Genomic DNA, 16,932 nt, shown 5'->3' with positions numbered 1-16,932 from the left:
ATGACAAGTCCACGTTTTGAGTTTATAACTTGCCTGGATGAAGGCAGGTCCAAAAAGCTTGCAACTATCCACGACAAAGAAACCTGCTTGATTGGCATTCATCCACTATCCTAAACACTCATTCCCTCCACTACTGATGCAGCATAGCTGTGGGGGATCCTATATAGAAAAGCTATTCCCAGTAACTACAACAATGAAACTGCGGATTGTTGTAAAAAGACAAATCTCGTTCATTAATCCCTTCAGAGAAGGAAGTCTGTAATCCTTTCTATATCTGATTTTATACATCCCAGGTGGTTGACTTTTCGCTGCCTCCTTAGTTCACTGTCAATTAGGGACAGACAGTAAATACCACCACTTTCAGCAATAACCCATCACACAAACAAATATATTTAAATGTCCACAAAATTCACTGCAGTTACATGTTTAGGAGACTTCAACAGTGGCTCCCAAGCCCTTGATATTTACCATCAAGGCTTCACACACATGGAAACACCACCACCTGCAGGTTTCCCTACAAGCTGCACAATGTCCTGATTTGGATACATTTCACCAGTCCTTCATCATTGCTAGATCTAATTCCTGGAATTCCCTATCCAATAGCACTGTAGGAGTACCTTCACCAGACTGTAGTAGTTCAAAAAGGTGGCTCACCACCACATTCTCAGGGGCAGTTGGAGACAGTCTCAATAGTGACACCCACAGCTGGAAAAATTAATAAAAAGGATGTTTCTGTAACATAGTGGGCCCCAGTGAAATATAACAAACCCACACACAAATTAAAATGTCTCTATTTTGCCCTGACATTTCAGAGGAATACCAACTCCTGCATTAATATGAGATATCCTCAATCCCATACCTGCCAGGAGACAGAGAAGAATTTTCACTGCTTCCAAACAAGGCAATGTCCCCAGTGGTCGGCAATGAATCCCTACTGGTGACCCAGGGATAATAAAGATCCAATGTCCAACTCTGTCAGCAGGCATGGTGCAGCAGTTAGCACCACTGCTTCATAGCTCCAGTGACCCGAGTTCAATCCAGACTTTGGGTGCTGCCTGTGCGGAGTTTGCATGTTCTTCCTATGACAGGATTTCCCCCAGTTGCTTCCCACATCCCAAAGATGTGCTACGGGTTAATTGGATACCGTAAGTTACCTCCTGGGCGACAAGGAAGTCAAGAAGGAGTTGACGGGCATATGAGAGAGAATAGATTTCAGGGAAATAAGAGGGGAGGTCACTCTGCTAGGAGCCATCATAGACTCACTAGGTGGAATGGCTGCTTTCTGTGTCAATATGTATAGGTTTTACAATTTCAAAAAGCCAAGAAATTTTCCTGGAACCAGCACCAGAAAATAATGGCAGAATTATTAAGCTATGAACAACTTGTTTTTTCTTGTCAATTTTTTTCCATGCCTCAACTCTGATGGTGCTGAGGGGTTCCAGAGTCAAAGATACCCACCAAACAAAACTGCAGTGGTCAAGGCAAGAACTTCACACCCTTGTTACGAAGGACTCAATTACCGGAATTGAGCACTGTTTTTCTTCGACTATAGGAGCCCAGCAGCCTTAAACAAAAAGGAGCAAGTACCCAATCGACCATTGCCCTGGAAGTGCAAGTGAAAATCAAATAAAATTGCAGATGCTGAAAATCTGAAATAAAAACAGAAAATGCTGGAACCACTCAGCAGGTCAGGCAGCATCTGTAGAAAGAAAAATAGAGTTAAAGTTTAAGGTTGAAATGCAAAAGAATAAAAACAAGTTAGTTTAAAGTTGAGGAGGGCTGGCAGCAGGGATGGATCGGACAAAGGGAATATCTGTGATTGGGTCAGACCAAGGTTCCCATGGCGATAAGTTGCATAAGTCATTCAATTGATTGGTTAATGGGTATATTTGGAGAGTGAGAATACAAACAAAGGAGCGTAAAATGTTGCAAAATTCAGGGTTGTAGGACACATGCAGCAGGTCAGGTTGCGCTAATGGAGAGGGAAAAACTGGGAATGGAATTGAAGGAGTCGCAACACCTGACTTTTCACCTCTTCCCTTCCACCATCCAGGGACCAAAATTTTCCTTTCAGATGCAACAGTGATTTGCTTGCTCTTCTTCCAATTTAGTGCACTGCATTTGGTATCCACAATGTGGACTCCTCTACATTGGAGAAACCAAATGCTGATTGGGTGACTGCTTTGTGGAGCACCTGTGTTGAGTCTGCAGGGATGGCTCTGTGCTTTCTGTTGCCTGCCAATTTAGTTCTCCATCCCACCTCCCACTCTGACTCATCTGTTTGTAGCCTCCTGCACTGTTATAATAAAGCCCAACATAAGCCCGAGGAACGGCACCTTTCCAACTCGCTATCAAATTCTCCAACATCAGGAAATTCACTTTGTCTGCATCAGAAATATTGCAAGTCATCCATCTGAGATATTGGCTCTGTTTCTCTCCCTCCACTAGCACAGCCTGACTTTCTGGGCAAGTGATGCAGTCTTGCATTTCACATCATTTTACCCTCCTTTGTTATCACGTTCACTAACTGCCCCCATTAACCTATTGACCAGATGACTTCCACAAATTATCCCTGTGGCAAGTTAAAACTAACTTGCTTTCTCTCCTTCTGGTTCTGTGGAAGAGTCCCGACTTGAAACATCAACTCTTTATTAGTCACATGTACATCAAAACACACAGTGAAATGCATCTTTTTGTGTAGAGTGTTCTGGGGGCAGCCCGCAAGTGTCGCCATGCTTCCGGTGCCAATATAGCATTATCACAACTTTCTAACCTGTACGTCTTTGGAACGTGGGAGGAAACCGGAGCACCCGGAGAAAACCCACACAGACACGGGGAAAACGTACAAACCCCTTACAGACAGCGGCCAGAATTGAACCCGGGTCGCTGGCACTGTAAAGCATTACGCTAACTGCTACACTACCGTGCCTACTCTTTCCACAGATTCCACCTGACCTGATGAGTGTTTTCTGCATTTTCTATTCTTTTTGCTTGCACAGCACATTGACATGGTGTCTCCAAGCATTCCAGATGCAGTGCAGTTAGATACACAATCCAATGTTGTCCAGTAATACTCGTCAACCCTGAAGAAATTTCAACATTTTTTTAATGCATAAAGTGCATTTTGAACCAGTTGAGAAATTGCTTTGGAACAGCAACATCTGTGAAACAAAATCAATTCTGCAGCAAGTCACCAGTCTTACAAAGGTGACAACACCACATTGACAAAAGACTTTTTGCAAGCACAGCAGACTTCAGAGATAAGTGTAGTATCTGTGTTTACTGCAGTAAACACTCTGATCAAGGCAGAAAATGGTGCAAACAGCAATAAATTCCCAAACTTCAACATTATTGATTCCTCTTAGTTTGAACAGATCTAAACTATCACTGAGCAGCAGCAAAAAACAAGATATTTTTCTTTTCTCTAGATGAGCTATCCAAATATTGAACAATCAAAAGACAGGTGAAGATACTGGTTTCCTTTATGGAATTCTGAGCTATTTTATTTCACCCTCCCTAGCTCATGGATAGAGCCAAGGAGAATCCTTGTTATGATCTCCAGGTATCAACCCAGCTGATGGTCCAGTTTTCTACCTGTACCTCCCTCAAGGGATCAGTGAATATGTGCTCCACCACATGGTACTGAGCTATACTGGCAAACTAGCTGTGGTACTAGAATTTAACTTAGGACCTGTGGCAAAGATAACCAACCAGTGATTCCTATTCCTGATCATTGTCCAAGGATTACTACTAAAAATTACATTGGGGAATGTTGGATGAGGGAAGGAACTTCTCCAGTGTGATGCCCTACATAGTGCAATAGCCTGGCATGAATCTGCTTTCCCATTTGAAGAAGCCACCTCTGTGAGACACTGCAGAGGACCCCATAGCCATGCTGCAAGAGTCAACACCTTTATGGCAGGGAAAGAAAATTAGCCACAAAACCAGAAAAACATTGCAGATTGATTAATCATGAAATATCATACAGGTCCTCCCCAGGTTATGACAGACCTCCATTCCTGAGGACTGCTCGCAACCCAAACAGTTTGTAAGTCAGAAATGCGACTGCAGAGTTCCCACATGGCAAAAGATGCCCGCAGAGGTGGGTTATCCCAACGAATGGAGTCTGGAGAAGCATTTTAAATCTTGTTTTGCCATTCTTACCAATAAAGCTGATATTAACAAATTTAGCCCAAGCCTACCTAGGGCTAATAGTATTTTTAGAAAATCTTACTGCAGGGGAGGTTTTAAATGCTATTGATGGTTTTAAAAAGGACTTTGTTACTGGACTGAACAGGGAGTCTCTAGATAAGATTAACACGTTTTGATGTCTGTTTTAACTAGAATGTATTGTTCTTAGGTTCAGTGCGGCAAAATTGCAGTTAGTGTCAAGAACAGTCACCTGCGGCAGCTGGCAAATCCATCCTACTGGTCTCTCAAATGCTCATTTGTAATTACAGGCTGTACATATTCTACCTGTGATGGCCTGTGTAGCAAGAATACAGAACCTGTTTTGATACTGGCAGCTGTAATACTGTTCCTCAGTGTATGATTCATGTCTTAAGGAGAGAACATTTGGAATGTAAATCCTTTAATGGCTTAACTCCACTAAGATCAATGGTTCAGCTCTTCCTGTTGCTCTTCTACACCTGGAGATCAACACAAGTTTGGAATTCTCTTCTTCAAAACACAATTGATAATAGTCAATAAGCACTGGAAAGTTTTGCTGCAGTTGTACAGGACTCTGGTAAGACTACATGTGGCGCCTTGTGTGCACTTTGGTTCTTCACACTCAAGGAAGAATACATTTGCCTTGGAATCAGTCCAACATAGTCACTCTACATTTCTGGGAGGGGAAATTGAAGAACGTTGGCCAGGGTACTCTTGAGTTTAGAGGATGTGATCTCATGAAATGTTGGCCTTCATCGCAAGGGGTATGGAATAAAAAAGTTGGAACATTTTGGTGCAAGACCTCACCTGGAATACCATATGTAGTTTTGGTCTCTGTTTGTAAGGAATGATAGTCTTGCATTGGAGGCAGTGCAGAGAATGTTCCCTTGGTCGACTTCAGGGATGAAGGGTTGAGTGGGTCAGACCTTGCACCAACTGATCTTATGAAATGGAGCAACATGGCTGAAGGACTAAGTACAATACTTGATCCTGATACTGTGCTCTTGGAAACCCAGCTCTGTAATAAAGTAGGTCTGATGGTCCACCCGGTGGCACGAGGAGGAAAAGCAACTTAGAAATCAAATTTTAAACCCGTGTCAAGCCAGACTGTTGTCACATTGCAAACAAGCTATTCCTGTTCTATTTACATTGTATTTTTCCAGTGTGTCATTGCTTAAGAGGATGAAGAGTTCAGAAACAAGGAAACTGTTACAATATTTTTCTAAGATACAAAGTGGGTGATTGTATATTCTGGCACAGCCAAGGAAAGATTGAAAATCCACAGTTTTGATTTTCTGCCCTATATTTAGAAGATGAAAAAGAAACAGGTTATTCTTGATTGGGAGCCCCAGAACATAGAGGCCTCACAAAAATCTTTACAGTGGCATCCCAGGGATCAGTGATAAAACGTTGTGGTGCATTTTCCTACAAACCAGAAAGATCCCATTTCCAGTCCCATCTGCAGTTCAGATATTCTTAGGCAGGACCACAACCAAGAACTATAACTAACTACATTATTCCAGGGTTGTGGAAAATTGGAAAAAGGGCACTCTAATTTATTTCCTAATCACAACACAGGAGGCCATTCAGTTCATTTGATTAAAGCTTGCTCCAAGCAGAGTAATCCCATCAGTTGCATGTTTCTCCTTATTTCCCTTTACCCCTACAACTTATTCTTTCTCACATGTCCATCAACTTCCCTTTTTGATTCCCCTTATCCACACTAAGTAGTAGTTTACAATAGCCAATTAATCTATCATGACACTCCACACAGATAACATCAGAGGTCAGGATCAAACCTGGAGTTCCCAGAACTGTGAGCCAGCAACACAATCTGCTGCACCAGCATGTTGCCCTTCTGTTTTCGTCCCCTGACTCACTATACAGACACACAACACCAAGCAGTACTTGGTCACATATTCAATGTCCCCTTACAATTAGGAATATAGTTATAGCCTCACTGGTTCCAATTGATGAATGCATGACTACTATGAAAAAAGCTTTTTCTTACAGAAGCAGAGAGGTTATGTAAAAGTGTGGTTATTTAAAAATCCAGCATCTGCAGTTCCTGTGTCTACATTTAAAAATGTGGTTCATATATTAATGATTAGAAATATAAATAACCCTATGCACAACTGTCCTTTATGTAAAAATAACAGCAGATACCAGGTTAGAACAGTCTGGATTGACTTCAAATCTCATCTTTTCCTTCATTTTTTTTGCCATTGCCCATTTCTTTGTTCAGCACACGCCAATATTTTCTGCATTTGGAGAACAGAGAAGTCATTGACAAGGTTTGGCATTTCTTTTAACTTTGATACATTAATAAGGAAAACTACTATTATGTTGAAAGAACTAAGCTCATTTAATTGGTCACATAAATATAAAATTAAACTGAAAAGTGTCTGAGACATTACATCATGAGCATAAACAGAATGCAACCAAGACTGTGTAGAGCTATATTACAATTCTGCCAGTAGATCAGGGCAATTATTGCCAAGCATAGAATAGAATTTGGACAAAGTATCAAAGTGCATGCAATAAGGCCTGGGCAGCTTTGAATCCATAGATATTTCCATGCAACAAATTTGGTGGCTTATAATCTCTTTTTAAAAGAGCATTCATGGTTTGGTAACCCTACTTGACAGCCGTGAAACTCACTGAATCTTTAAACCAATGCTAAAAAGAAAGATTTTCATTCTATTGCTCTTTTTGCATTCTCAGAATACTCCAAAGCACTTTGCAGCCAAGGTATTTTAGAATTATGTTCAATGTTGTAACATACAAAAAAGAACAGTGATCTAATTTGTACACAGAAAGGATCAACAAACTGCAAATGATGAGGATGGCAGGTAATCTATCTTACTAGTGCTATTTGAGGGGTAAGTATTGGACAAAAGCTTCCAAAGCTCATTAAAATTACAAGTAACATATAAATTGCATAGAATAAGTACATAATTAGAGGTCTGCCCATACCCAAGTTATGTATGCTTGCTGCAAGTACTAAAGTAGAGATATCATTGTGCATGAGGTAATAATCATGTTATTCGAAAACCACTAAAATAATGGTGATGTTAATTTGTACTGTGGTCAATATTAGGATTCCTGCTGCTATGATGTGGTCCAATGAAAAACTTTCAGACTTCACGAAAGGTTGGGCCTTTTCCCCAAAAAGAGAGTTCAAGTACAGTACCATTACGGAACAATTTGAGAAAGCAAATAGTGAAAAGTTGTTTCCACTACTTGACAAATTGGGACCAGAATCACCATTAACTTGAAGAAAAATGGAGAGATTCCACCCATCCTTCCCTCCCCAAATTACACATACAGGATAAGTAGATCATAATATTTAAAAGGATTCAGATTAATTCTCAAGAAGGAAGTATCCAGGAAATCTTGTTGGCACAAGTGCAATGGGCCTTCCTTGTCATGACTTCTGCAACCTATAGTTCATGCACCTCTGCGCAATCTCTCACTGAACACAGAGCTTTAATAAATTGTTCAGTAACTTTCAAAAATTCTTCAACAAATTTTAATCTCAACATTTCTGTTGTTTAGCAGGATAGGGGTGGGGGGGAGTGGGACTGCATTGCATTAGGTCAGAATAATTGAAGCTGATCTTGGAGGTCATTTGTATAAAATTACTATATTACTGTTTGCAGATTGAATACAGTTTGGAATCCAGAATTCCTCAGGGGAAACAGAACACAACAAACAGATGCTTTATCTGGGGGTGGGTAAGTGGAAGGATGACGAGATCTAGTGGTCCATCTGGTGGCTGATCAGACACTAGCACTGGCAGCAGATTCAGAACCTGTAACTGTGTCATGCACAGGATCTTTGCTCAGCTTGGTGAGGCCATTACCTGACCTTTCCATGGTGCACAGCCTGGACCAAACAAAGTGAACTTTTGACATCGAGAACAATTTAGAGCTTTTCGGTGGATTAAGGATGTTTGTTTGCTTGACAATACTTCTGCGAAATGCCTAGGAATATTTTTGCGTCAATGAATTTGCAATATCGAATTGTACAGCAGCAGGCAGTTTTGAAATTAGAAATTGAGAAAATTACAGAAGTTTTACATTCTTTCAATTCAGAGTAAGTGTCATTAGGAAAACAAATCATTGCCTCCATGACAGACAGGTGTTTTGTTAAAAACAGGTTTGCATTACGAATTGATTGTTTGGTCTGTCACACGTCCCTGGAGTGAAGAAGGCCGAGGGGTGCCCTTAGAGGTTATAAAATCATGAGGGGCAGAGATAGTGTAGATAGTCACACTCATTTTCCCAGGATAGGGGATTCTAAAACCAGAGGGCATAGGTTTAAGGAGAGAGGGGAGAAATTTAAAGAGGTCCCAAGGGGCAAGATTTTCACACAGAGGATGTGGGCATATGGAACAAGCTGCCAGAGGTAGTGGTAGAGGTGGGTCCAATTACAACATTTAAAGGACATTTGGATAAGTATATGAATAGGAAAGATTTAGAAGGGTTTCTGTCAAATGCAGACAAATTGGAGCAGATCAGGTCAGCACCTTGGTCAGCATGGAAGGGTTGGACCAAAGGGCCTGTTTCCATGCTGTATAACTGTGACCAACACCAGTACGTCTGTGAAAAATCAGTCTGGTTTCAATCCTGTTCTCTGTAATCCCCAAGAACCTGTCTGAGCTGTACCTGGGTCGAAAATTGGGACTGTTTGGTCACTGAAATGTGTCTTTTTTTTGTCTTACACTTCAGGTTCCTAACATTGACATTGGACTACAACCATGGAGTTGGATCAGTGACTATCAGCAGGTTCAGTATCAACGAGGGAAAGGTGCAGCTGCTGAGAGCCCTGTACCAGAAGCACTACTTCATTGTGTGCACAGGATATTTTACTTCAACCTTCCAAAGGAAGAAACACAAGTGAAACTGTAAATTGGCTTCTGAATAGAAGCTTGCAACAAACTTAGAAGGTCAAGATGAATGTGCTTTCATGTAACTTGAGAGCAAATTATTCTCAGTTCCTTTAATCCAACTTTATGGTTTTGAGTGACATCACACCACTCTCCAAAACAGACAATGGCTCCAGCTTACTGTGGCACTGAAATTATGGTGTTGAAGGAGTGGGTGTAGAAGGGCTGTGTTGATCCAATAAGGGTGATAAAAACAAATATAAATAGAAATGCTAACTGACCCATAGCCTAACAGTAATGAGTATAGCTATTAGGTAGATAATGAAAATATTCCATTCCACAGCACTGCCAACCACCTACACTGAATACATTGTGGCACTTCAAAGGCATTTGAATTTATTCTGTACTCCACCTACACCTTTCAAAACAAAATTGTCAAGGAGCTGTTAGTGCTGATGAACATTGTCCTTTCTATCTCAGAGACCCCATGTAACACCAAGCACACCCACGTCAGGTTAGGCAGTAAGTGAAGCTCCTCTATTCTGTTTATAACTTAAGAAGTTACCCACTAAATGCACTGGTGAGACACCCTTCAACTTTGCACACCCACCTCTCTCAATGAGATCAGCAGCAATTTTGAGACAGTTTCAGTGGGGGCCACATCCTTGAAACCTGGGGAAGAGTGACTTCCTCTGGGAGACTCAGAGCCCAAGGTAACATTGGACTTTCAATCCAGTTACCAGCCAACACAATCCCAAAATCTCAGAGACTGGAAGTGCCTAAACCATGCTAACACCCAGTCCCACAGTTAAATTAAATTAAAGCTAAATAGATATAGCTGTTGAAATGAGGATGCAAATTACATCCAGCATTAAAATAGGCAGAAGATGGTTATAGCCCTTAAAAATCAATCCTCATGCCTGGGTATTTTTTAGACTAGTCTGTGTCTGTGTTGGTTCCACACAATGTTTTAAAATTTCATCCAAGTATTTGACAACCATCTCCCTCTCATCAATAGGCACCTCCTGAAGACTGTTTACATTCTGAACAGCCTCCTGCAACATCCTGACCCTATCCTGTGGGTCTGACTGAATCATTGTTTCATCAGCCTCCACTCCCGACATCAGGAAGCGCTGAACAAAAGTTCGGATTAAGTTGCCTTTTGCCGATAGAGTGTTATGGATGCAAGGGAGGTCTTTGCCAGTGACGAGACGGAGGAGGTGGAGCAGGGTCTGACAGATCTGAGTTCGCAAACTGGCACAGTATTTAAACTCCAGGAAGTCCTCGGTCTCTTCGCTCTTTTCCAAGGCCAGCACCAGTGCGTTCCAGATCTCACAGAACTGGTTAGTGTCACCATAGCGTTCGCGGGTGTCTGGGACTGAAAGCGCTGTGGCCGACTTGATGCGCACTTTGAAGTTCTTGCAGGTTTTTACCACTGAAGTCAAGGCACCAAATGCTTGCGGTGCCCAAGGAGCAGAGTCTGTAAAGGACAGCCACAATAAGATGTGAAGCTACACCATCATGTTACACTTAAGTTCAAGCATTAATCACAATCTCAAGTGGCGTGGAAATCCAGGCCTTATGAATTTTTATCAAAGGCCACAATACCGAGGTACATGCTAAACAATGTCCTAGACTGCTACAGCACAAAGTGATTATATATCAATGTTTATCCACTACTCCACATACAAAGGACTCCTGGTTCCAGTCACCTACCAATGTTCCCAAAATCAGCAGTGCTAAGAGGAGGGGCATAAAGCAAATGGTCCAGCAATGGTCTAAAAGCCCTATATCTTTAACAAGCAACCTTTGATACTGAGGTAGCCTTGCTCCTTACTCGTATTCCACTGGCTCTTTTAGCTGAAGAGAAGGGAAAAAAGAATTCCGTGAGCAATGTGGTGTAGCAGGTGACTTACAGATGGAGTCCCAGTGGAAGATCCAGCAACCACAGCATGTCTTGCAAATGGCCAAATACTACATTATTTATAAATGCACTTCAAACAGAAAAGGTTTTTTTAAGGACACCACTAGATGGAGCAGCTCAATGCAGTTCACTCCCAAAGTTCTTCAAACCTCTCCAAAACTACCAAATTCTTTCAACTAGATCAAAATCAAGTCACTGTTATGCAACATCTTTGATGCAAAAGATCCCATGGCATAACTTTGAAGAACAGCAGGGAAGTTATTCCAAATGTGCTGGCCAATATTTATCCTTCAATCAATATAATTGAAAGAGATTGCATTAAAATCAATATTGCATTGCTGTTTCAGGAGTTCCAGTGTGCAATTTTGGCTCCCGCATTGTCTACCATTAAGCAAAGCCTACCCTTCAAAAGTACTTCATTGGTGCTTTATAGCTTTTTAAGATGTCATAAAAGGGATGTGAAAGGTCCTATAAACATTCAGGTCTTTCTTTCACTGCAAACAGAAAACAAGTACCCAATTCCCCTCTTCGTGTTGTGATTCATGACTATTATATGAAGGACACTTGGATTCCCAGTCAATTGTTATGATCCCAGATGCAAGGCCTGAAGGGATGGGTGAAGCAAACAAATATAAATTTTTAAAAATTGGGTAAATTCTTAAAAGGTTAAAACAATGTATGGTTTTTTTGGTAAATGGGACTAGTCCGAAGTCTTTTTCAAAATAGTTTGCACAGGCACAATGGGCTGAATAGCTTCATTCTGTGCCGTATGAAGCTAGTTATAATTCTACAATACCACTTGCTTCACGGGACACCGCTGACATTTATCCTTGCTGCGAGTAGCAAACCAAAGACTGGCAGGGAATCCCACTGAAAACCACATCAAACAATTCTTAGCTATAAAGTTTTAGAATAGATGGAGAGCTCCAAAGGTCAAAAGATGGAATACATACCGAGTGGAATAGCTGGGTTTTTGAACATATTTCCCAGTGCGTAGCATGCATTCCACCGCACCTTCATGGTTGCCTCACTCTGAACAGTGCGGATTAAGGCTTGGATTGATTCTTCGATGCCTGGCTTGAACTGGGCCTTGGAAATGTGGTGGGGCTGCAGGAAGTGCAGCAGGTTTCCCAAGGCTCTCACTGCATTGCTCTTTACCTAGATCATAAAATCAGAAGTATGAAGGAAGATTGGATTTTTCTTTAAATATTTCAAAATCCTAAATGTCATTTCACATTCATTTTGTATTGGTAATAATCTGAATACTTGGGAATCAGCTTTAGATTGGCTTCATCTTTCCATAAATTGTTTCATTTTTCATAAAATACAAATATATAGCAGGGTAATGAAGATTAGGAAGAAACCTCTAAGAGAAGGAATGAGCTGCCAGAGGAAATGGTAGAGGTGGGTACAATTATGACATTTAAAAGACATTTGGACAGGTATATGGGTAGAAAAGGTTTAAAGGGATATTGGCCAAACACAGGCAAATGGGACTAACTCAGTTAGGCAACTTGGTCAGCATGGATGAGTTGGGCCAGAGGGCCTGTTTTCCTTGCTGTATAGCTCTGACTCTCCATCCTAAAGACAACCAGCATGAACAAATCAAGCCAAACTAGGCATGGAGCAAGAGTACTTTGAGTCCTGTGCATATGCCTAAAGAAGCAAGACCCTGGTTCACTGAGCAAAATCATTCACAGTGAAAATTAATATGTGAAGAACAATACTGGAGGGAAATTCACTCCCTGTCAGCTGTTCTTGTGCATTTTCTGGAACCAATGTTAAAGTAATATTGACGTAGATCTTGGGACTTGATTAACTGCTGTCATGCAAAGCACAGATGATTTATTAATCGTTCAGGTACAAAACAAAACTTTTATTTATGTAGAATTATAGAATGTTGAATGACTCCAAGAATGGAGCCACGGGTCATAGTATAGAAATTTAAGAGATGCAAGCTCATGCCAAATAGCTACTGTATATCACACAAGGAAGACCTTTACAAAAGGAGAGAATTTCCACACTGGTTCTAGCAAGCTGCATTGACTACTTGGGACTGGGCTGTTGTACAAAGCTGAGTCAGGCATGAGGCAACTACCCTCACATCAGGGGAAGCCATGGTCATGTTTACAGACTAAAATTTATCCTCTGAAAATTAGTCAAATATTTCATTGGTATAAAGATAACTTAAATGAGTAATAATTTTACAACAAGGAGTGGCAATAAAACAAGTGTACGGTGGCTCACAACTCTTTATTCAGTGGTGCCAATTCTAAATGATTTGCATTTCTGTAAAGTCAATTTTAAATGACCTGCTCTGAAGAGACATGTCAAATTGCTGCATCAGTGACAATCTTAAGAATTATTCTCTTGTGAAGCAATGTACATGGAAATGTGATGTTTCAGAAGAATACAATCCTTTGTCTCTGTGAATGTTCCTCTGACATGTTAGTTAATGTACAGACATGTTATTTTAAACTGAAACCGAACTTTCAGGAGGTTCAGATTTTTCACTTTGGAATCCTACGTTTTCCTGTTCCCTCTCACACATTTCAACATCATTGGACAAGACAGCAGAGGCAGCCATTCAGGCCATCGTGTCTGTGCTGTGAGCTAAGAAAATCACTCAATCGTTCCCTTGCTTTTGTCCCCCACCCCCATCCCCCTCAGCCATGAAAAATGTCCTTTTTAAGCACATATCCACCTCCCTTTTGAAAGCTACTATTGAATCTGCCACCACCACTCTTTTACATAGTGGATCCCAGATTATAATAACCTGTTGCAAATTCTCATCTCCTCTGGTTCTTCAGTCAATTCTTTTAAATCAGTGCCCTCTAGTTATCAACCCTGCTACTAGTGGAAACAGTTTTACCCTCTCCATGGTACAAAACCCTTCTTAATCACAAACACCTTCCTTAAATATATCCTTCACCTTCCCTTGTCTAAATTAACATTATCTGGAATATTTGTTTCACACATTTTGATACTGAGTGAATGGACAGTGAGTAACATGCAATATGAGTGGCATGACAATATTTATAGTGTTGTGTGCAGTTCTGGTCACCCAGCTGTAGGAAAGATGCAGAAAATATTCATGAGGATGTTACTGGGACTGGAAGGCTTAAATTATAATACAAGGCTGAATAGGCTGGGACTTTTTTCAATGGAGCATAGAAGGTTGAGTGGTGACCTTTTAGAGGTATAAAATCATGAAGGGCATAGGTAAAGTGGATGGTCACAGGATAGGGGAGTCTAAAACTAGAGGGCATTGATTTAAAACTTAAAAGGAAACCGAAGGAAACCTCTTCATGCAGCAGGTAGCTATTATATGGAACGAGCTGCCAAAGGAAGCTGTAAAGGTGGGTACAATTACAATGCTTAAAAGACAGTTGAACAGGTACATGGATAGAAAAGGCCGAGAGGGATACGAGCCAAACACAGGCAAATGGGATTAGCTCAGATAAACATCTTGGTCGGCGTGGACAAGTTGGGCCGAAGGGCCTGTTTCCATGCTGTATAACTCTGACTCTATTTTGACTAATTACAATGGATTTTTTTTAAATTCGTACTTTGATGCTTTGATAATTGATGCTGCCCAACCTGCTGAATGTTTCCAGTATTTTCTGTTTTCATTTCAGATTTCCAGCATTTGCAATTTTTTGATTTTCATTTACTATGATAAATCTTGTGAAAAGGCACTACTAAATCCCTTTAAGGATGCAATCTGTAATGATCTGTCTGTTCAGACAGATTGAACAGGAAATCTTGTAAATATGTAACATGCTCCTCAATTTGAAACTAAAATGGGAAATTATGTAACAATTTAAGATTATTTTGCATCAGTAACAATAAGTATGACATCAATTGTTTAATCTCTGAGCACACTGATAAATCAATGTTAATACACCACTGGCAGTTCGCCCATGGCATTGATCATTGAGAGCTGGTGGCTGTGCCGTTTTATAACAACAGAGATGCTTTTAAGACTGCAAAGTGCAGAGTGAAAATTACAGTAACTGCATACCACACACAAAATTATTAATGATAGAGTCATACAGACAGATAGAAAATAAATACCAGCAGAATGAAATGCTACTGTGAATCAATCTCACACCTTGTCTTTATCATGGGATGCATGAGTTGCTGATTTCAACATCTTAAGCAGCAGAACATCTGAGAGCTCCTCCTGGAAGTCTAGGCCCATGGACTCCCTGAGAAAGAACAAAGTAGCGCTAGTGAATCAACCTGTAGGCATCAATATTCTAAATTATCTAGAAAAACATTCACAGGATAACGTCTTATGGGAATTATACCACCCATGAACTATTTGGTTTTCCATTTGTATTTTAACCTTTCTTATGGCAAACAAACATTTTAGTTACATATCATAGGCAGAATCAGAGAGTCATACAACACAGAAACAGGCCTTTTGGCTCACTGAGTCCACACTGACCAACAAATGCCCATTTACACTAAACAGTCTTCAATCTTTGCATTTGGGGATTAACTAAACGTGAAACCTAATTTTAAAGACTCAAGAATATCCATCAGCTAGGTAATCACAGCTCCACTACCTCCTCCAAGGACCTTTTTTTTATTAAAAACCTTTGCCCTCCTGTCTCTGGGTTCTCCATTCTCACTTGAAGTCAGTACTCATTATAGACGATAAATGGCAGCATGATGGGTGTCCACTGTTCACCTGCTGGTACATGACTGTAGAATGTCCAAGGTTCTTGGATGGTGAACAGTGGAGGTTCCAGTGTAATTATTTTTATTTGTTCATTCATAGACTATCACATTTATTGTCTATCATTAATTGCCCCTGAAAGGAGGCAGTTAAGAATCAACCATGTTGGCAGTCTGAATCTGTGGCACGTCTTCAATTCATCTTTCCTTCTTGAATCACATTACTTGGCTTCCGCCTTCACGTGATGTCACTGTGTTGTTCAGCCAACCCACGATACAGAGCCAGTACACACCCACTTCTGTAGTATGATAACAATTGCCAGCTTTGCACAATGGCAGCATATTATGCTCTGCTAGGGCTTAATTTCTGTCTATCAGTAATTCCCAGCAATTCATTCAAGCTTTGTACAGTTCGGGAATGCATATCAGGGAAACAGTGGATACATACATGTTAGCAATCAAGGTATCAGTGAGATTGGCCAGTGACCAGGCTGCCTTGGTACGAACATTTAAGGACTTGTCATCCAAGGAAGTCAGAATGGCATTTGCAGTGTCAGCAACAAACATCACATCCTGTTTCATGAAGAAATTTAAAACTTAGTTTCTATATGAAAATAAGGTAATAGTTCCTTTCATTTATACATTTAAAGAATTGAATTCAAAGTATGGGCCAGATTGTGTCCAATCCAGTCAATTAGTTGCACTTGTCCCTACGATTTTTCTGTGGCCCTGCATACCTTTTGCGGCTCTGGGGATCAATCAACCTAAAGGGCTGGATCCTGTAGACATTCCATAACGTGGAGCACACCACGTGTAGTGACTCGGTCTCAGGCTTAGAAACCCTGGTATAAAGTAAAAGGGTTGGTGCCAAGTACAATTAGACCCTCAGCTGAGTCCATCAGTGGACTCAGTGCTATGTGGATTGGTGGAATGGGAAGCTTGACGTGCTAGCAGATCTTCAGCTCAGCTCTGACATCCACATCTCAATTCGGAGGCACAGAGGTCTGAGATCACCTGAGCCATGAGGACAACGTCTCTATCAGTTCCTTCCACAGCCAAAGGGAAGTCCAATTCAGTCCTACGAAAACTTGCAGTGTCAGAAAAAGCATGGTGAAGCATATTCTGCTCTACTTTCAAAACACAGTGAGGACCTGATAGTTTTCAATGGTGTTGATCAGGGCACTCCTGTTACCATGGTGCTGGTTGCAGGATCTTGCTGTGTGCAAATTGACTGCCACATTTACTACATTACCACAGAGAT

At 40.8% G+C, this 16,932-nt stretch overlaps 1 protein-coding gene across 3 annotated transcripts in view; it reads right to left on the bottom strand.

Annotated features, from left to right (window-relative positions):
* Positions 1-6,550: 6,550 nt before the first annotated feature.
* heatr6 (HEAT repeat containing 6) overlaps positions 6,551-16,932 on the bottom strand; it is a 46,825-nt gene continuing 36,443 nt past the window's right edge. For all 3 annotated transcript variants that reach the window (XM_052035802.1, XM_052035803.1, XM_052035804.1), the window contains 4 exons: positions 16,120-16,244; positions 15,100-15,196; positions 11,939-12,143; positions 6,551-10,541 (listed from right to left, as the gene is read on the bottom strand). In XM_052035802.1, coding sequence (XP_051891762.1) covers positions 9,976-10,541; positions 11,939-12,143; positions 15,100-15,196; positions 16,120-16,244 — 993 coding nt within the window. In that variant the 3' untranslated portion in view covers positions 6,551-9,975. The remainder of the gene's footprint in view (positions 10,542-11,938; positions 12,144-15,099; positions 15,197-16,119; positions 16,245-16,932) is intronic.

The sequence above is a fragment of the Pristis pectinata genome, chromosome 21, assembly GCF_009764475.1.
Source record: "Pristis pectinata isolate sPriPec2 chromosome 21, sPriPec2.1.pri, whole genome shotgun sequence".
In the NCBI taxonomy this organism is placed as follows: Eukaryota; Metazoa; Chordata; class Chondrichthyes; order Rhinopristiformes; family Pristidae; genus Pristis; species Pristis pectinata.
This window is presented reverse-complemented; position numbering and strand designations above follow the sequence as displayed.